The sequence below is a fragment of the Nilaparvata lugens genome, chromosome X (genome assembly GCF_014356525.2).
Source record: "Nilaparvata lugens isolate BPH chromosome X, ASM1435652v1, whole genome shotgun sequence".
Taxonomy (NCBI): Eukaryota; Metazoa; Arthropoda; class Insecta; order Hemiptera; family Delphacidae; genus Nilaparvata; species Nilaparvata lugens.
Window position 1 is genome coordinate 16,421,647 of NC_052518.1, and position 23,210 is coordinate 16,444,856.

The 23,210-nt window shown below is 32.9% G+C and overlaps 1 protein-coding gene across 1 annotated transcript in view; it reads left to right on the forward strand.

The window, feature by feature from the left end:
- Positions 1 to 5,519, forward strand: part of LOC111051594 (ubiquitin carboxyl-terminal hydrolase 20) — a 43,198-nt gene extending 37,679 nt beyond the window's left edge. The window contains exon 20 of the mRNA XM_039441838.1: positions 686 to 5,519. Within this exon, the coding sequence (XP_039297772.1) occupies positions 686 to 790 (105 nt within the window). The 3' untranslated portion in view covers positions 791 to 5,519. The remainder of the gene's footprint in view (positions 1 to 685) is intronic.
- The last annotated feature ends 17,691 nt before the right edge of the window (positions 5,520 to 23,210 follow it).

A 23,210-nucleotide genomic window follows, 5' to 3' on the forward strand; every position in this document is an offset into this window, starting at 1 on the left:
TTTCGACTCTACAGTGCTGCGAACTGTATAACATTCAAAATTTCCCATTTCCCTGCGCCACTCTGTACAAGTATATAGATTTCGATGCAGCATAATTCGGCAACACTACACTATTCATGTATGCGAAGATCACTACAAGAGGAGTCAAAATTTGATCATTGCATTCATTTAGTAGTTTATCTCATATCCGGTAGAAACAAAAATGCCGGAATAGTTATTTGTAACTGAAAGGTTGTATTTATGAACATTGTTTGAACCCACGTTTGAGTTACTTATCAAACTTGTTTAATAGTAGAATTAATTTTTTTTCGTTTAATAGTATTGTATGGTATTCCAACAAGTGTGGTTTATTTGCTTACTTTGCTACCAGAGAATACTAAATATTAATATATTATTTCAAGGATAAAATGATGAGTGTTTACATTGTTATCATATTATTAAAATGATTTAATAATCATGTTCAAGCTGCTGTTATTATAATTACTTGAAATATTATATTAATATTTAGTATTCTCTGGTAGCAAAGTAAGCAAATGAACCACACTAATTGAAATACCATACAATACTATTAAGCGAAACAATATTTTATATTATATTCTGTGGCAGATGAATTAGAAATATTACATAAATGTTGATTTGTGAGCAAGAAAACATTGGATTAAATGAGTTTTCATTTGTTGATCAGGTTGAAACAGATAGGACTGAAGTTACCTCTCCGATCCATTGCAGTATGCCAACCATGGCGTCACCCGAAGGTGATGACCGTGATTCTTCACCCTCCGGCTGTTGACGAACTATGGAGCTGGGCTGCGGAGAACCAAGCCACAATTCTCCTACCACATCTTCAATGTCAAATTGTCCATTTGTTGATAGTAAATCGGCATCTGGTACTTATTGGATTATCGATGAAAGGAAAACGGGATCAACTAGTATGGAAATGTAATCCATATTCCGAAGTACTTGTAGGATTTCAACTATTCAAGGCTCGAATACTTATCTCTCACATCTAATGATCCTAAAATATATTCTCCTTAATTTTTCAAATCTGAAGTGGTGGCTCAACTGTTTGTATATTAGCTTTAAGTAACTATGAAAACCCCAACTTTGAATAAGACTACGTATCTTAACTGCTTCCTGACGCATTAAAGAATGCAGAAATAACATCGAAATTAACTGCTCATGCGCAGATTGCGTGTTTTATGCACCTTGAGAAGATTGTGATAAAATCTTTGAAAAATGTGTTCTCGAATGCGTTACATTTAAATCCCTTTCATGATTATGATGCACAAAAATGTTTAAAATTTTAAATCATATTCCAATACGCAGAACCATATGTTCTTGTCATTTCTTGGTGTTTCAATGATATAAGTACTGTATTAATGTTTATACTCATGTTTCAGAGCATAAGCTATTATGCTAACATAATTGTATTTTCAATAACAGATATACAATTATAGTATAAAGCTGGTTCATGCTTATTGAGCTATTTTTATTGATCCCTTGAGGTATATATTTTAAAGCCAAAAATGTTTGAATGAAGAATATTTTATCGATGTATGTTAGCATTATATATGTCGCTTGATAAACCCAGAGTTCGAGCGTAGTATTTCTTTGATGTCTCAAGATTGTGTGATCTTCTTTACTAAGTACTGTAGAGTTGCTTTTCTGATTGGAGGTCGACAATTTATAGAGTTAAAGGCTGTTAAAAAATATGCCAGTAAAACTTATAACACATTCGCAGCCAGAAGTTATTTCAAAGTATTTTGAAAATTATCTTCGGTCTAGTCAACAAGGTGCAGTTTTACAAGCTTACTACAAGTTTCTGTTGTTTCAGATGAACTGCAGAATTTGATTTTGAATAAGAAGAATAATTCTATTCAAAGAATAATTGTAGATTCTCCAGTCAAGTAATGTAGATGTATTCTTTGATATTGTGAAAGAAGATATTATGTTCCATACTTATTGTTGTAATTAGATTATAAAAGTTACCCAGAAATTATATTTGTTATGATATATGTGTTAAAAGATAAAGATGTGTTTCGATTTGGATGATCGAAGTAATTACGATTAACTTGATAACTAAGAACAAATTAAACAGTTCGTTCGTTTCTTTATTGGTGTGCTTTCTACGTTATTGACATTATTATATCCGTTCTATTTGTGTATTAAATAATTGAAATTACTACAAGGTTGATGTAAACAAAATTCATCTGAGATGTTCATTATTTTTGTATTTGTGAAAATACTTAGTCTGCGTACTATATTAACTAAAATTAATTAATTATTGATTTCTGATTGTATCAGTGAATAAATATTGAAATGATTACATAGAAGATGATATTAAATTACAGATGAGGGTCAAAGGATGAAAAGTAATTTTAGAATTTAATTTAGAAAAAAATGGAAATATGTTATTTCAGAACTGTTAAATGTTTAATTAATGCTATTTCAAAAAAAATGTACGACTAATATGGTTAGTTAACTCCCTTGTACTTCCAATTACTAAATAGTTTTGAATTATTGTCAGTTTCATTCGTGCAATTCTCTTTCAAGATTGATCATTTATAAACTGAATTAGTTAATATTAACGAATCAGCTGGTTAGAGTCCAACCTTAGATAGAAAAGAAGGTTGAACATGGTTCTCTTTAACTTTAATGTTTTTCATTACTTTTGACTTCTTCATTGTAGAAAGTGCTTAAAGACTAAAGAAATTTTCTTACTACTTTATTCTCATAAGAAGATCGTAAAAATAACTTTTTTATCTATCAAGTAGTGATAATTATAAATATATTAGAGGCATTTCCATGCCACACTTTGATGGACTGAGATTCATTCGTCATTTTTCAGTTATGTTCAGTTAATTGAAGTATGTATTAGCAAGTTTTTGAGTTTCAATGGAACAAATTAATTGATCACTAATTTATTGTAAGCATTATGTGCTTACAATATTTTGTTATTTCAGATTTTCTATTTGTTCACATCATTAGTTTTTCGTTTTTTCATTTGTTGTAACAGAGTTCGAATAATTCAAGTTCTTGAATAAAATAGTTTTCATTACTGATTTCTTTTCAATTATTTTTTTTTCTGAATATCATCTGCATTTGAATCTAAGCTCATTTAAGAGAAACTGCTGATACTCTAGTGTAAACGGTGCTAATTTGTTTAGTTCAATTCAATTAAATGGAAATTATTCAAAATAAAATTAGTGAAGTATAGATTGACATTAAAAAAGATATATCCCTACATAGGCAAAAGACGAAACGACAACAGCTAATCAGGATCACATGTAATATAATAGTAATAAAAGAAAAAGAGTTGCGTTTTAGACGAAAACATTACACTAACTGAATATTGAATGCTGTATAATAATTTTGTAGGAATAATGGAATCACTGAGCCACTTAAGATAAACTATATAATAGAATAACACATTAAAAAATATATTTTTAAATCCTTTAAGTTCCTTGTGCCAGGATTATTAGAAGCGATTCATGGATCTATTTCTCTTTTAAGCTTTCCATTCAAATTGATAATTATGAAATTGTCATGCATATTTTTTGAAATTGAAATGATTTATTGCCATTTTTCATAAAGAATACAATACATTTTCAATAAGCGTTTGTATTATCAGGGAAAAGTAATTTCAAAAATCAACTTTTTGGGCGCCATCAAGCACCCAAGTTTCACTCGAAATTATATGGAAACCAAAGTTTTTAAAACATCTTATTATGTGAAAAAGAACAAAAATAAAGATTGACTACAAATATGAATAAACTAATGTTATTTCCTCCTTTATAAAAATATTACCTAAGTAGAAAATACTCCAAACAGATCAGAAATATCTTGATATTTTTTATCAAAAAATTTGTTACACTACAAATATGAATAAACTAATGTTATTTCCTCCTTTATAAAAATATTACCTAAGTAGAAAATACTCCAAACAGATCAGAAATATCTTGATATTTTTTATCAAAAAATTTGTTACACTACAAATATGAATAAACTAATGTTATTTCCTCCTTTATAAAAATATTACCTAAGTAGAAAATACTCCAAACAGATCAGAAATATCTTGATAAAAATCAAAACGAAGAAAAACAATTACATTATTATTACTGTTGTAGAGAAATCAAACTTGTTAATCGCTTAAGCAAGTCTCAAATGAGAAGAAAAATATGGATAGCTAGCCCAATCCGAATCACCAACCCCCCACATTCATGAAATCAATCATGAATTAAACTCGTGAATTAAGTTAAATTATTGAATATTGAAAAAACATTGAAACGGCTTAAATCTTAAAACTTATTCACTTATTACTTGCACAAAATGAGCTGTTACTCTCTGAAAGTTCGATGCAGATGTACATTCAATTTAGTATACTATTTTTCTTTTCAGTTTCTATTAAATTTATTTAAATTCTTAATATTTCTTTCATTCATTTATCAAACTACTTGTTAACAGATCAACAAAAATTTTGCTTCCATCACAACTTTTTTCTATTTCATGGATGATAATAATAAATTATTGTAAATAATGATAACAATTCTCAATGTGTTTGAAGCTATTATTTCTTGCATTGAATCGTTCTCTGGTGAACTCAATCAAACATATGCAGGTATGAAGGAAAAGTAATGGCACTGATTTCATTGTTATCAAAGTTTCTATTTTTTAATATCGATGTTAACCCATTTCAAGTAGTATAGTATTCCAAGGGATTAATCTTCTACAATATAAATTGATCAATTAGTGTAATCATCAAGAATAATAATTCTGCATTCAGGTTATCATCTTCAATTTATTTCTGAGTAAACTGATACAGTTCATTGATTTTAGAGTGTGCGACCTTTTTAACTAAAGTTTAGATTTCTAGAATGTTACACTTGTAATTGAAAAGTAATTATAGAATTAATTGACCTTTCAAATTTTCCATTTTGCTCATTACTTTTCCTACATATCCTGAATAAACTATTGTAAATATTGACAACAATTTCTGAATGTGTTTTGAAGCTTGACAGAAGCTATTTCTTGTATTGAATCGTTCGTTCTCTGTCAAGATATCTATTCTGCTTTGATCTCGATTAAGAGAAATTGTAATTGCTTTCCAGTATTATGAAAATTTGATAATACGATCTCAGTATTCCTTCCAATGTTTGAATCTGGTTCACGATTATCACAAATGTCAGTAATTTGAAAATGTTCATTCCATGCTTTTGTTATAATATTACAGTAATAGCATTTCTCAGAAATGAATCATTAGAATTTTTGGAATTATATTCAATAACACTGTTATTGAAGAAAGGGCTATGTTGTTACATGTTGTGGTGAATTGGTTAGCTAGGTAGAAAATAGGAAGAGTTGGTAAATGACGTTGCTATTATTCAGTTTCTGTTGGTATTATGAAAAATAATTTATATTTTCTTGTTAAATTTCTTGTTCATTTCAAAGTTTGTGATAATGTATGTTTAAGTCTTTGTGAAACCAGATCTTGTATCAATAAAGTTTGAAGTTGTTTATTATACCGGTGTTTCATTCCAATATTTATATTTATAAAGCCTATCTAATCATATGTTATTATGTCTGTGTAATATAGTCAAGGTAATGAATGCTCAAAAAATGGTATAGAAGGAAATGTTTGGAAGACAATTTTTTACCCCGCAGTTCTGTTTAGGGTAGTGAGGAGGAAAACATATCAAAAGTCCCCACCCCTACCCCCTGTGCTAAGTGGGTGGGGGTGGTTCAAAGGTGCCATTTTTTGGTTTCTCGCATTCGGTTTCATGTATCTTACGGACATAACTGTTCTGTACAAAATTGAAGCTTACATAATTTATTTCACAGTTTTTTCTATAGTTTTTGAGGTATCCGCTCTTGAAGTTGTGACATTAAAAAAAAATACTTTTGCCAAATGTTTTGCTATTTTTGCTCTTATAAATTTTCAAAAACCGATGTAAAAAATTCATGCTGATTATGAGCTTATATATCATTGAAATCTCTTCAACTTGATGGATAATTTCACACTTTTACGCATTTCCCTACGACTGTTGCAGCAGCTTTAGTGTGAAATCTCCAGTTTTGCAACAATAATTGACAAAGGAATTTGGAGGGAATATTTTGAACACGATTTTTGACTTTGCAGCTTTGTTAGGACAAGTAAGGAGGAATGAGGTTGGGATGGGGACTTTTGATATGTTCTCCTAAGTATTCCCAACAAAGCTGAAAAGTCAAAAATTGTGTTCAAAACATTTCCTCGAAATTCCTTTGTCAATTATTGTTCTAAATGAGGGAATGTTTTGAATACAGTTTTTGACTTTTCAGCTTTGTTGGGAATACTTAGAAGAACATATCAAAAGTCCTCATCCCTACCTCATACCTCCTAACTTGTCCCAACAAAGCTGAAAAGTAAAAAATTGTGTTCTTAACATTTCCTCGAAATTCCTTTGTCAATTATTGGTCTAAACGAGGGAATGTTTTTTACACAATTTTTGAAACACATAATTGAAACGTGAGTAACGGTCAACGCACACAGCAACAGACTGACGTCTGTGTACTTTGCAACCTCCAGACACCTGGGGAGGGATTTTTCCTCCGTCTGTATGCATACGTCCGTCTGTTACTGTGTGCGTTTGCCTTTACTTCATAATAATATGTCTGATCCTGATCTTCAAAGTTTTTCGTTTTCCCGAGCTATTCTTCCATCACCATCTATTAACTGTGTTCACTGATGCCTGCAATCACTAATATTGACCGTCTTGAGATGTCAAATCTATGGATAACTACAATTTATTCCGCTTGAATTGGTCACTTCTTGTTTTTGCCTTCATATTGTTTCGCTGATCTCTTCACCAGAAGGAATGTTTTTATCTTCTCCACAAATCATTGCTCCACTGCCTGACCAAAGATTTCCACTAAGCAATAGCAATACAGAAAGCCACATACAGAAATGGTTACAATTAAAAAAACAAGGCTTGCTTAAAAAAGTGGAATGAAACGTCTTTTCCGGTCATCGTAGCTTTTAAATATGGATTTACAGTTGCATATTCATTGGACCATATCGATCTTTCAGCTAGTTAGCCGTTTCATTCGGAGCTAAAGAAGATTCTTGTACAGGATTGCGGTTTCATCCGTGAGCAAAAACTCGAAGGGAACTGTGGCCATATCTTAAGAGATGCAGACTGCAGACCTCTGCAACTGTTAACTTTTTGAGATGAGTCTGGTCAGAGAAGGTGAAACGTTTTTGTTCAAGTTTAAGCTGCTTGCGCTGATCTTAAAGTTCCAGTGTTGATCTTGATAATATTGACAAATGAATCTGGCATAATCAATATTATTTGCTTATGATCTTATTAAAATTTAAATTAGCTGATACCTAATCTCTTGCTGGCGAGAGATTTTGGGACTCTCAATCTCAACAAATATGTAGTTAAACGATTGATTCGCTCACATTGTACACCTACCATGAATTTCGAGAGACCCTCAGTACGGTATTCAAAAATTAGTTCTTGTGGTCCATGTGTGATACACATTTCTTATAAACTAACCATACGCACACAATAAACATTTGGAGTTGCACTTTATAATTTTATCACATCAGATGAGATTTCACAGGGTAAATACAAGAACATATTTGAAATCGTGTAATTTTGTGATAGTAGAATTTAAATTAGAAATTAATAGTTATAAATTGGTAATCATCCAAGCATGCAAGATGTAAGCATGTGCCTAGAGATTATTCACCTTAGGGCCATCTACGTTTAACAATAATCTATAGGGTCTACTGTAAAGGAAAGAACTGGCTTATACACGTAGGGGTTAAGAAAATTATGTTTGACGCATCATCACATCTGAACTATTGGACTGATTCACTTGAAATTTTGCATGAGAATTCTTATCAACCGAGGATGGTTATAGGCCTTTTTCAATTCTTCAAGATTTCATTGTCAAGTTTTTATGTCAAGTTTTCAATTTGTCATGCTTCCAGTTGTTGTATGGAAACAGCTGAACATTTCTTTTAAAAGGGAAATTAGAATATAGTTATGATTAAGGATCCTATTCGAATAGAAATAAATGATTTTTTGTCGTTTCAAAATTTTGGTCCGCTATCTTGAACCGCCATTTTGAATCCTAATTCTTTTTTTTTAATTGGAAGGGTGTGATATGATACCTGATTTCGGTACAGAATTTCAAGAGAAATTGGGTGGTGAAAACCGTTCAAAAGTTATTCTTATTCAAAGACACTGATAAATCATCCATCTATCATCTATACTATAATAAAAGAAAGTACTGGCGGGATAGGAAATACGGAATAGGAAAATTATGTTTAACGCATCATCACGTCTGAACTAATGGACTGATTAACTTGAAATTTTGAATGTAAACTCTTAATTAACCAAGGATTGTTATAGGCCTATTTTCAATTCTTCAAGATTTCATTACGTCAAGTTATCAGTTTGGCAAATTTTAAAAAGACTCTTGCAGAGCACGGGTTACCTGCTAGTCTAAAATAATTGAATATAATATAATTTTTAGAAATAATCTAATATTATAGAATCACACGAAAATATGGTCGCATTTAATAGCCGAGCTTAAGCCAACAGCTGACTAATATCCGTTTGAACTCTGATGGTGCATACAGTTCATACACATAGAAAAAAGACAATAATTTTATGAAATAAATCCTCAGTTTCAAAATTTGTAAATTAATTTTATTTATAATAAAACAACCCAACCTCCAGTTTTCATTCTTCTTCAATCGCCTCGATTCCTTCCTGTATCGCATTCAAACTTGCGTCGTTCTGAAATCACGACATCCTCTCAAATCTCGTCAACTATCATCATAATCCTTACCGAGTTGCACAGTCCGTGTCTCGGACTACGAATCTCCAACCAAAACCTGCAATCAAAAATGGCGTTCAATAGATGATAATAATAAGTGAGCGAAGGAACAAAATGAAGGAAAACTCGGACAAGACTGATTAAGATAGAAGGAGACAGAGTGATGATGTCAGTGACAAACGACAGTTGATGCTCAAGGAGGACTTAACGACTCTCTCATTCTCACCCACACACACTCTCTCTTTCTAACTTGCTTGATGATAGTACAACGATATCTCCTCGTCGACAGAAGTGCTTGCCATAAATGATTGCAGGTGATGTGGATATGGGTCCTTGGGGATAGGATAACAATTAAGGTTACCCGTTGCTCATCCTTGGTGACGGATGGGGGTGGGGGGCATGTGGCTCCGTTGCCAATTTGCCAGCAGTTCGACGTATATACTTCGACACGAAGACACATCTAGAAGCAGTAACCAACTAACCATGTCTGTATATGCACTAAATTTCAATGCCATCTAAGAGCACGATTTCAGCTCCCGTTTGTTTTATGATTGAGATGCTCCATTTACACGTAACCTAAACTACTGTAGTGTTTACTCAGTCCTGTTAGAAGGAAAATCTATCCTAAAAATTATTGTAAATTCTAAAGAAAAGCTTTTATAGTACTAAACAGTTTAATGATTATAAATAAACTAGTACCTAAATAGAGTTAAGGTAAAATATTACATTTGTAGTACTAAACAGCAAGTGAACATTTTAATGAATCTTAAATAAACTGCTGGTACCTATATTAAGTTTAGGAAAATATTGGTAGTTATAGGGTTATTAATATTTAATAGTATAATTAATATTTTTAGTATTGAGAAGGTTTTCAAATATGATGAGTTATAACCTAATAATAATAATAATAATAATAATACTATTTGTTGGCCTCCACATCACCCTTTACAGTTGACCTGTTCCACCACAGGGTGCAAAGTGACTGAATGAGTATGCTTTTAGGCATAAGATTAGGTAAATTTTTCGTGTAATAGAAAGGCTTATTAGCCTACTGTTAAGACCTAACTGTCAAAAGTAATATCCGTACTATAGATGTTCTATTTAAAAGTGGTTATTTCGTCTTCTCAATTCTGCTCATGTGCAGATTCAATTTTCTTTTTTAATAAGTGAGAGGCTTCAAAGAAAATCTATTCTATTTTTCATTGTGTTCCCGAAGGTAATACAGCTCTTGAGTGGTGATATACACAATTTTTTTAATAATAGTTAAGAAATAATAGTAGTCAAGGAAAGTAATTGTGTATCTTATCGCACAGGTTAAAATAATTGCCGTTCTATCTATAGGTTCTTCTGCTGCAAGGGTTGTAGGCCAGCTCCAGTGAGCCTCAAAATCCATGACAGCTGTGAAATTTAGGCAGCTGTGAGCTTCAAAATCCATTTACGGTGGTTAAGAATCTATTGAAGAACAGTGTTATCAATGAAAATAGTACAGAGTGATTTTTTAGTCCTTTTAACCTATTTTAAATGTGTGGTAATTTATTTCTAATAAAGTAAAATGTTTTCACACGAAATTGGCAGTCTACCTACTCAATCGGTATACACACGGCAGTGTGAGTTGATTATCCTTGAGCTGTGTAACATTCTGTGTGGATTCCAGTCGTCTTATGAACAAAATGTCTTTTACCATACATCATGAATATTATGGTGAAAAACACGTCTTGACTCGCGTGTAGGCTATAACTTCAATGGGTGGACTTTTGAGCATATTCATCAATGAATTAATCTTTAGTAAATAAGAAATGTGTAGTAGAATACTATAATATTTTTATTTCTTTTGCATATAACAACTATACATTTTTATTTCAACTGAATTTCTGTTTTATTAATTTACTAAAAACTGGGTAACAGGACTAGAAAATCAACCTGCACGTACATCAGACTCAGGTGGAATTCGTACAATAATGAATATTCTAAACTAGAATTCAATTTCTACAAACTCTCAATTTCTATTTTCTCTGCTTAGTGTTGACATGTTGAGTTTTTGAAAACCTAATTTACAACAATTATTAATGAATGATTTATTACAGAATCCAAGAAAACAAAATATTTTACTCACATTGTGGTAGACATGTTTCGGACACTCCATCCATATTCGGGAGATAAGTATCTCAAGGCTTTCTTTTTCCCTCCTAGTCATTTCAAGTGAAATATTTCGAATAATTATTACTAAACGAAAATCCCAATTAAAATGTTGTAAATCATTTAATTGGGATTTTCGTTTAATAATAATTATTCATTAATTAGTATTTGAACAAATGCAACTTCCAATTTATTTCCATCTGAAATATTTTGTACTTGACAAAATATCAATTCAATGGTCTTTTTCTTCTTCTAAGCTTTAGGCTATAATGCCTGTTCCGACTCACAAAAGCTAGTAATATCCTATCAGTTTTATCAATTTGGCTTCAATAAGACTTCCAAGTATAGTAAAAATATAAAATAATGCTGAATATAATGTTACTGTCATCTTTTCAAATGCCTACCCACATCTTTTTTCGTTTTGGATGATAATTATGGATTTTTAATGGCACTCTTTCTGCTGGCATTCTTCTTATGTGTTCTCCACTGATTGCGATAAAACACTATTCTCTCATTCATTCTATATAATTATATTTAGGTCTCTGCGAATATCCTCATTACGTATGTGGTCCCGCCGGTCACAACGCTTTGTCCTGCGCAAGGGTTGGCCCTGCCCGAATCAATGTTAAATAAATAAATACACTATATTCCAATCGTATTCATGTGTAGAACCTCAATAGTATACATGGTAAATGAATAAATACATTATATTCCAATCGTATTCTTGTGTAGAACCTCAATAGTATTCACTAATCGGTTGAACAATTGGATGCAACTACTCCAAGTGAGCCTAGAAATATTGCTTATAGAGATTTATATAGGCGTGTGTGTGTTATACACCACATCAAAATAGATCAAACTTAGTCAGGGGTTAATCGGCTGTTTTTCAATAAAACCAACAAGTTCAAGGGTTTGTGACCTTTTTCATCACTATACTACTATGGGGTCATCACTATAATGGGGTCAAACACTACAGCATATTGTCTCCGTCCAAACAATCTCGATTACTACAATGATAAGTTTTGGGGGTTGGTCGGTTGGCCCACCCTATTATACAGTTGTTCCATCAATGAAAGCGAGTGAAGGGAGTCTGTGTGCTCTATCAAAATAATGACATTAATTAAACTGATATCATCAGTATGAATAAAGTTGTATCCGCGTTCCACTAAGACTAGAGAATGATTTTAGTTTGTTTTCAATAATTTTGGTCTCATTGGATTTGTTTCCACTCTAAGATAAAATGCATCCTTCAGTGATTTGTAAAACTATTATCGTTTTTGTCCTGTTAAGTCTAGAACTTGATTTTAAATCCTACCCTCGGTGTGTATTTAGAATCGCTCTGATTTAAGTTCCGAACGTTTTTATATATCCTTGACTCGGAAAGAGGCGAGTATCTATTTTATGTCCACTTGTCCAGGACTTATAAGTCCTATACTCGGAAAGCGAATATTATAAACTCCTAAACTCCAGGGTCTGGTAGAGTCCTAGACTACGTCTATGACATAACTCGGAAAGCCAATTTTCTGATTCCCGAGTTTAAAGACGGTTGAAGTCTTGAACTTGGCTAAATCTCGAGCTTGGAAGCCAGCACTTAAAAGCTATGCTCTAATTTTAATAACTTCTGAGTTGGAATACATTGTATTTATTTATTTATTTCATACATTGATACATGCAATATCATTCTCAACAATGAATTATTGGAAAAGGAACAACAGGCTCGAAGCCCAAAACTGGTACTTCGCTAAATGTAGATAGAAATTGTCCAAAAATAGGTTATGTTTACACTTCATGATTTTTGTCCAATTTTGAGTCCAATATATTTATAAACTATTCCCTATCTAATAAGTGTAACACCAATTTTGAATTTATAAAAACTAGAGTATAGTATAGCTGTATAGAGCATATTCTGAGTCGATTCTGCCCAGCCATTCACAATAAATTCTTGCACTGAAACACTAATCGGTACCTATCTAGTATAGAGGCAGTGTCCTCCATATAGAGCCGCTTCTGCAAGCCGTCAAAGTATTCATTTAATGTTGCATTGTGTCCACTATGACATTACAAGTGCCGTCCGCTGGAGTGAAGGAGGACACTGAGTCAAATTCACATTCAAAACGACATCTCGGGTCAAGCGCTATTTCATCACTCTGTGGACTCCCCCCCCTCCTCTCAGACTTTCCTCTTCATAAACAGTGTGCCCCCCGCCATCACCCACACCGAGGGCCGGAGAATAGAAATCTCTCGGTAAGTACATTGACCGTTACCTCCGAAACGACATCAGATCAGATACTGGCAGTTATCACGTGACGGCTACAGTGATTGGTGACACGAATACAAATTGATTTCATTTTCGCATTGAGCTTATATGGACGCTCAATTGTCTGCTTCATTCTCCTTCGTCTTCTCATTCGTTCTGCCATCTTTCTTCTTTTATTGCTTGCATTTGAAAACTCATTTTCAACGTTTGATTCGACGTTTTTTGTCCCTTCTTATTTTGTTACCAATCCTACTTCTCATATCGTTATTCTTAGCCTATACAATATTTATTTCATACATTCTATGCAATCATAAATTTTATAGATTAATCCTATTTCATTCATCTTCTCACTTTAGAATAGGTCTACTAATGACAGCATTAATTCAGCTGGGCATCATTCATGTGCGTATCTTCCTTCCTTCTCCGGTCTTGTCTCCTTGTCTCCTTATTCCTCTACTCTTTCATCCTGACACTCTGAGAACATCCTGACACATCTGTCTCCAGATCATGTTTTCAAATTTAGTTACTCAGGAAAAACATATAAATAGCTAGATATGGAAGTTATTCTATATTGAAACGGTGATGTATATGATAACTTAATGTTTATCACCTACCTACCCACTCACCTACCTAAGGAACTCCATGCTACCATGACGATATGGTTGGGAAACTCATCGATAGTTCAGAAGCCACATACCTAGGCTTACATATTTTATCTATCTGGTACATCATTGATATACATCATTCATATCATGAATTACTATGTTCTATGCCCTGGAACTCATAGTAATGAACGCATGGAAAATATTTATAGCTTTTGTTGTATCATCAGTTTACATGGTGAACAGCTTACCCATTCATTCATTCAATTACCAATTTCAATCATTAGTCCCATCAGCAATCTGGAAATCTATGAACTAAGAAATCTGTAGTCAGGAAAACTGGAAATTATTGTACCTTCTTCTATTTTGATTTTTTATCTACTATTTTCTTATCCAATTTATATTTTTTATTTATTAAACATTCATAGATCCAATTTATATTTTTTATTTATTAAACATTCATAGATTTTTGTTAATGGTGAATAATGCCAAAATTTGCTTAGCATTTATAATGATAGTCTCTCGACCGGGTTTCTGAGTATCATCATCCTATCTTATTTTCCATTATTCTCACACAATAATAATAATACTGAGTGTGATGCCCTCATAAGATCTTAGGCTTGTGCGTGGGTAATGAGTGAGAGGGAAGATGATGAGAGATGAAGACTACTTTTCAGGTAGTCAGGACTGACGGCTTATCGTCTCCTCCGAAAGACGGGGTGGCTATTTACTACTTACTACTACAGAGTACTGTACTTGGTGATATAGTATTATACTTTTGAGATCCTGCATTACACTGCGAAAAAATATTATTTTTTATGTGAATTCCAATGGAAATGGATTGGGAAATATTGGGTTGTTGAACATACGGTAAATATATTTTCTCTTTTTCAATAACAAATTGGAAATGGATTTGGAAATATTGGGTTGTTGAACATACGGTAGATATATTTTCTCTTTTTCCAATAACAAATTTGAGAAATTATTCAATCCCCACCCTTGATCCAATACCAATCTACTATTTAAAAAATCTGCTATTGCATATCTCATATTACATAAGATAGGCTAGTGTAGCATACACAGCTACATAACATAATAAAATTGGAGTAATATTGAGAATGAATTGGAAAGTGAAACAAGAACTTGAAATGGAAAGATGAAAAAATGATATCATATGATGATAAATGAATCATTGGAGTACAATATGCGTAATAATTTTCACAATTGATTTTTTTCTAGATCTATTATCTGTAGAGAATAACTTTCACAGCTGAAAACTCTAACAAAGAATCTGAGAGTCCTTTTCAAATAACGTGAAACCAAGAATTATCAACTCCAAATTAGCAACAATTATAGACCATTCTCGAGTATGTAGTTCTATTTCACAATAACTATTGGAGCTCGTAGTATAAGGAAAGCTACTAAAGAAACCAAACCTATAGAGTTCAAAGAAAGAAATTGCAGTAGATCTTCCAGTGACCACGAAGTAGTTGCCAAGAGAAAGAAGAAATCTGAACAAGGAGAAGGAAAAGATATCTCAGTCAGTGCAGAGTGAACTGGGAGAACCAGGAAGTCCTTTCTTCTATCAACACTGATCAGTATTCTTTTTGGATGTCTCTTGGTTGATATGAAATTCAGGACGCCTCTCTTGGGAGAGAATGTTCTAAGGAGACACAAAGAGAAATAGATGCATGGATCAAGCGAGAGAGAGTCAGAGCAGGATGGAAGTGAGAATCGAGAGAGAGAGAGAGAGAGACTTGAATGCCCACATCGCGTAATCGAGAATGCCATGCAAGTCTGGGCTTTCTACGAGTCTTCGATTGAGATGTGCATTGCAGCCTACGGCTACTGGACAGACATAGAGTGAGAAGGGTATAGGAGTGAGAGGAATTGAAGAGGAGAGAGACTTTGATTGATTTTGTTTGATACCTTTCTTGTGAGTTTCTATTTGGACATCAGCCGGTTGCCCATTGCACAATCGCTTGTCGGAGTTTGGTCTCTGACAATATTAAAACTTTGATATTGAAATATAAACCTATCAATGAAATATTTCAAAATGCTTCACAATATACTCTTAAATGATTTTAAAAAATGTAGACAGAGGATAGAAATTTTGGTTGCCTGATATGAACTTGAAAATACATAAATGAATATTAGAACTATTCACAACCAGATCTTTCAATGAACCAATGAACTATGAAACTGTAAAATGAGTCATGAAAAATTGCTCATCACTTCAGAATAAACCATAATTATTATAGTCAGTTACCCTTATCAATAAAAATACACAATATCGAAACATAAAAAAATAATAAGAATAATGCGAAATTTGTTAATTGGAGAGGTAAAAACTCTGACAAATGGGATTGGTAGAAATAGGTAGGAAATAGGTGGGAAATGGTATGAAGTAAGAAAAAACTTATCGTACGAAGAGAAGAAAACTGATTTAGTAGTAGGCCTACTACTAATATAGAATAATGAGAATGAGTGAGAGGAAAAGAAAGGATAACATTGTGAATGATATAGTAGTTTCGAATTCAATCATAATCGAAATAAGTTTTTCAATTAATCGATTCATACCTTGAATATATTTTCACAAAATTTAGATACTGATTCTTTCTCAAGTCAATACGCTATCAAATCCCAATTGATACAGAGCAATCAGGGCTTAGTTGATGAGACCATCATAATGTTTATCATAATAATTGGTGGGGTAAAATTGTATCATTAAACTGTAATGAAAATTGTATCATCTGATCTGAGAAATATTAATGACAGAGTATTGGTGGAGTGGAAGAGGTAGAACTAGTTGAGTTAGTAAAATTCCACTTGAATTAATTTGTGGAATATCTAGAAATAGCGAGTGTGCGTGCGCGTGCAAGCATCTGTCAACACTGTGTTGCAGACGGTCAATGGCCGCAGCACAATATACAGTGCCAAATTAACCTTTTTCATTCAATAGGAAATGAATTTATTCCTATATAAATAGTATAGTGGATGTATAATCAAAAGAAATCCAATAGAAATTGAACTCGTCAAATCTCAAACATTTCTGGCTCTGTATTTGAAAAAATAGAGAATAAGAGGATAAAAAATGAGTATGGTTTATATACGTTTCAATGAATCAAGGCTTATAGGTTTAATGAATGAAGATTTATAAATACTAGTATCGTCATCCTAGGGAGAATCAAGGGATTGAAGGCAGCAACCGAGCACATATCGTACAAAACGTGGAAGCTGAAAACAAATGTTGGAAACTCAAATAAAGGTTGAATTCAATCTTGAAGACAATTTCTTTATTCTCTCTTCAAGAAAAATGGAATAGTGAGGAGAATAATGAAAAACTTCTCTTTACAAATGAAGATAAGTTACAAAAGACAAGATTAAAATTTGGACAGCAGAATAGATGGAGGAGGTTGAGAACAAAATTATTGACAGATGAGAAGAGTTAGCTAAGGAGACTGGCTAGATATGAGTGGAAATCAGAAATTTGAAGAAAATGAAAATATATAAGGCTTCCACTCCCTGCAAAAAGTAGCGTCCCTACACCTATCATTGTTTAGAGTGAAATACCTTAATGATTGATTCAGCTGGGAATTACAGTCATAAGTATTGGAAAGTAGTCAGTGAAATTGAATTATTCAGATAAGAGAGCTTAGATACGATTACTATTCTAAAAAATGCTATTTTATGTCAGAAAAATGTTCTTCATTAGAATCTGGGCTGCGAACATTGAGCATAATAATTGCATTTGATATCATTCTGATTGTATTTTATCAAGTCTCACGACTAGTCATTTTAGAAAAATCAGAACTGATTATATATATATATATTATATATATATAATTATATATATTAAACACATATGCCACATTTTTATAATTGAAAATTACAAGAGTGAAACAGAAACTCATCTCGCCTGATACTTGGAAGTTGGTGCTTGTCTGCAAGTAAATCCAGCTGATTAACAACAAGACAAGAAATTCTTGTCGTCTATTGAAACAGTTCCAGTGTACTTAAGAGGATGTACTCTGAGGTAAATGTTCTTAGCTCAAGCACTAGAAGCTAACATGCAAATAAGTCAACCAGTAGGCTGCTGTACTATATTTAACGATTCTTGAGCAGCAGTTTGGTTGCTGGAGCGTCAAGCTCCAGCTGAAAAACACAGCATTTCCATTAGGCTTTCATGCTAAGGCTAAGGTCGAATTGGAAAGACTATGTGGTTTTCTTCTTCTTCCTAATTTTTTTCGCAATCTCTGCTCTAGTAGCATCTCTCCATTTTCTTCTCTGTGAACTGTTCTACATTAAATCACTCTGGAATACAAACGCACTTGTTCAATATTCAATTCTCTAAAACGTGTTTTTTTTCATTTCAAATTCGAATCACCAAGTACAACATTGAAGTGTGAATGAATAAGATCTTGAATTAAAAATTCTATGCCTATCTAGAAACCAACAAGCCTTAGTTTTTTCTATGAAAAATATAGGCAATTCTACTTCAACCAATACATCAAACCTATGGAGCAAGCGTACTTTGACAATTTGTAGACCCAGAAAATCCCGGATTTCAGAATAATAATACTTATAATTAAGAGGAATAATTGAAGAGAACTCAATAATAGAAATATGTAATTATGTTCATTCTGAAATATTTAATTATTGAGCACCTACTTTCACACCGCTATTTGTGTATCTGATAGAAACTGCGAATCAGGTAAATGATAAAACCAGATTGCTTTTACCCTATATTTGTTTCAAAATCAGTAAAAAATGTTCTAGATGCTTCTAGAAGGATGAATTCATTTTCATCTTGGATGACCTCGTACAAACATGTGAAAATCAATAATTCCTTTCACAACTTGCTCATAGTGCTGTACCCCATATTTCCTTCCTGGTTAACATTGAACTTGAACCCCTCGGACAAGATATCACTGACATTTGATGGTGGTCCAGTGAGTCCCCCCTCTACTCTTGCGGGTCTTCCATCCTATTTCCACCGAGACAGAAGCAATACGATACCATCCTGTATCCTGTTCCTGAACGACAGAGGAAGTCATGTAAGTCATGATCAGATGGAGGGATGGTGCATGCTTGTATCAGGTTTGGTCCAGTGATTACCTGGAATGACACTTCGTTGTTCCCCTAATAATGAATCAAATATATAATATACTTTACATATCTATATAGTATACTATAACTTTACTAATAGATACTATCTAAACAATATACTATTAAGCCAGACATATTTATACTACGTCAAGCATGTAAGATCAGGGAGTTTTGCTATAAGGAGAATGGATCATGTTAAAATTGAGGCTTTGTGAGTGGCTAAAGAAAATTTTTACTGGTGATATTTTCCAAAGTTTTTTGTTTTATATGCTATCAAGTTTTCAAAATGAAAACAGTTTCTCAGGAAGATTTCCATTCACCCATAATGACTTGTTTTTACACTAACTATAACTTACTTCACTTGAAAAAGTAAAGGTAGATGTAGGCTCTATTTTGATTGGAGGAATAAGAAAAGTAAAAAGTTGATTGGACGTTATATCGGAAAATCCAATCAATAAATTTATATCAATTTAATATTTTTTTACAGAATCTTTCGAGAATTCAAAAAACCTCTTTAATACTTTTTTGTTATAGTTATTAATTTTCTTCCTTCTCAATTGAAGAAGATATTCAAAGTCTGACAAAACTGAAAACCATGGAAAAGAGAGTACTCTATACAACAGAAGTCAATTAAGGCATCTTTGAGTTAGAAAGAGATAGATTGTGAGTGATGTGTGAAGGGTAGAAGAAAGAGATGAAGAATGAGGAAAATAGAAAGAAGTAGCGTTAGCAAGAGATACAAGGGCTAATTCTCTGTCTTTTTTCACTTGATACACCCAACGCACACACATCATACCAAATGAAGTCCAGTCATCTAAGTCTATTCTATCTCCTCTTCGTCTCTTTGCGCTTCTTCTTCTTGTCTTAGTCTACTTCCTCTCTTTTTCTCTTCTGTGCACCCTCCTTCATCCGGCGGAAGTCATATGGAACAGGAGAACATATAGGTACAGATACTTCCCAACGTTTTCTCTGTTGAGACAAAAGTACACGGGAACCTTCATAGTGATTGAAGCAACCTTTCCAAGTCAAGAAAATTCAGTACCTCTCATGATACAAGAATACAGTAACGGTTCGTAATCTTGCTGTTTGAGTTTGACATTATGGTATCTTGCAGATGTTCATACGAAAAATTCAGCGAAACGCATTGAACGTGCTAGGCATAATTATTGGAAATCTTATATTTATGGAGAAATTCGAAAAAATCTAATATCTCACGAGGTACACCGATTGGAAGATTTAAGATCCATTTGGAGAACGCGTCCAGTAGTCCAACAGTAAGTCATCGCGAAACATTTCATTGTTTGGTAGATCTGGTGTTAACTGAATCACTGCAATTTTGAATTTTAATCACTGCCATTTCATTGCAGTATTTTTGTTTGGTAGATATGGTGATAACTGAATCACTGCCATTTTTAATTCTTTGTTTGATAAATATGTGTGAATTGAAAAAATACGGTCTGCATAGTTCCAATACTGTTTTAGACAACTTCCCAAGCATTCAACCACAGAAATTAATATGTTATCATGCCTACTAATAAAAGTAAAGGTGTGTGTGGAGTTCTTCTACACACAGACCTGAAGTTTTGTAGGGGGTTTCCTCATATATCTTATTTGTAAATGTAACTCTCATTCTGTATTTAAATTTCTGGGAAAATAAATTTGATTTGATAAATTTAACACTTTTATCAGAGATATTGTGGAACTTCTCCATATTAAGATAAAGAAAGGAAAAAATGTTATAGTGGAATTCGACAACATCTTTTTTCTTTTTTCCTTTCTTTATCTTAATTTGATTTGATTTGAAAGTACAGTAAGTTCAAATCAAAACCATATTGAGAAATCTGGATGAGTGAATTCTAGCTTTAGTTTTCAAGAGAAACCGCTGCCCTACAGTTTAGATTCATGATAGAGAAGAAATTCTAAATTTTAAAATAATCAATACGTTGCAAACATTAATACGATTAGGGTTGATTATTTTATACAAGAATACTTAAATCATTGTTGAATTGAATTTCGGAAGAGGCCACCCCAGGCTACGCCACTGAATGATGGCTTAATATAGTTAAATGCGGTGTTTATGGGAGTTGATGTGATGTGTGGTGTGTGATGAAAGGGTGTTGGCGAAAGAAGATTCATTTTCTCAGGACAAATAATTATCAACGGAAAATATTCAGTGGAAGGTCAATATTAGGAGAAAGAAAGGTTGGCACGTGACTGCTATCCTCCCACTAACGTTTGAGACAGAGAAAACGAGGGAGAGAGTGAGTGAGAGAGAAAGAGAGTTTGAAGTTTTTGGCCGTTGGAAACTTCAATTAATTGGACCGGTAATTGTTATGCACCTGTCGCCTTCTTCCACAGATGACTAGAAAGAGAAGAAACTGTCCAGATGACTGGTAAAGAGAAAGAGAAAAGAAGTGGAGCGCTAAGGCCGTTGGCGATTGGAGATGAAAAGATAACGTTAAAAAAATACCAACTGTCATCTCACAGTTGACAAAAAGCGGCATCTTATAAGTTTCAGGTATTAAAGCCACAAAATTATCCGTTGAAGTCACAACCACTACCACGTCATCTATAATAAATATAATAAAGGAAAGAATTGGCTATACACATACGGGATAGGAAATTCACGAATGACGCATCATTACGTCTCAACTACTCAATTGACTTACTTGCAATATTACATGGAGATTCTGAATTTACCGATGATGGTTATAGGCCTATTTTAGATCTTCAAGGTTTCTCTATAATATAATAATGGAAAGAATTGGCTTATACACGTAAAGGATAGGAAATTCACGAATGACGCATAATCACGTCTCACCTACTCAATTGATTAACTTGCATTTTTACATGGAGATTCTGAATTCACCGAGGATAGTTAAAGGCCTATTTTAAATTCTCAAAGATTTCAGAAGGTGAAGTTTTCCGTTTGTCAAGTTTCTAATCAGACCCTTACGGAGTACGGGTTACCTGTTAGTCTAGAATAAAATACTTGTATGTAGGTGTATGATACACCTATGTAGGTTTAGTGTTAGTGATGACCACTACCACTTGTAAGACATTAATAGTTTATACAATGCTACCAAACAACCCAAACAATATTGCTATCGAACTGATTTAAATTCGTATAGCAATTAACAGTACATCGACTCATAAATTTTATGAGACAATTCGAAACTTGATAATAGATATGACTATAAGAAAGGTTCATCTTTGGAATAGTTTTCCAACAGGTTCAGTAGTTTTTAAGGTCGAGGAGTAGATTCTGCTTCAATGTTCCAAAATATTTTTCCAGTATAAAAATCCAGTTCAGTTGCAATTGAAACTTATAAATATAAATTGTAACGAATTCTTAAGAAATTCTGGAATTTATTGGCAATTCACATAATCCTAAAATTGTAAGTCAGTGAGTTTGATTCATGATAAGTATAAGAACAAGCCGTTTATTTCAATCTATCGATTATAGGATCATCAGAATAGAATGGAATGTCTTTTTTGATCATGTTGCGAAGTTTGGACAGAAATGTCCACTCTACCACTCAACTCGAATTTCAAACAATTCCAACCATTATTTTTTTCATTCATAAAATTCATTCAAAACTGCAATGTTTGGTCCTTATAAACCCGAATGTTTTTCAGCTGCTGCTTATTTGGAACTATGGAGTATTTATTTCCCTTGAGCTCTAAATAATAAAACTGGAAAATCTCAAACCAAAAAAATCAATGTAGGTCCCAGTTCTAAGGTTCATCCATTAGGTTTAAACGCATAGTAAGATAACAGTTTTATACTCCATCAGAGAAAATAAATCTGATACAAAAATATAAAAGAATACAAGGAAACTGCTACAGCTCTGACTGGAATCCTGTATTCTTTTAACTTGAATTTTGATGATTTTAATTTTGGTAAGAAAGAATGCTCAAATTTGAACACTTAATTACTCTCAATAAATGAAATCCAGCATACCAAAAATCTTTATAATCATAGTAGTGGTTTAAACGGGTCACTCCCGTGTTTCGGATGGACATGTAAAGTCATTGGTCCCGGCTGACTAAAAAGCAATCTTTAAGTCATGTCAGAGGCCTTGAAATTGATCAGGTGCGATTTGAAAACTCTGACACCAGACCTGACCAGCTACGTCATTCGGTATACCTTTATTTCATGTAACAGTAAGGAAGTAATTATTGATAGAGAGTCACTTGAAAAAATATAAGTGATATTGTGAAATTCTGTTCTTATATATTTGAGAAACTGTACAGAAATTTTGATAGAGATTCTC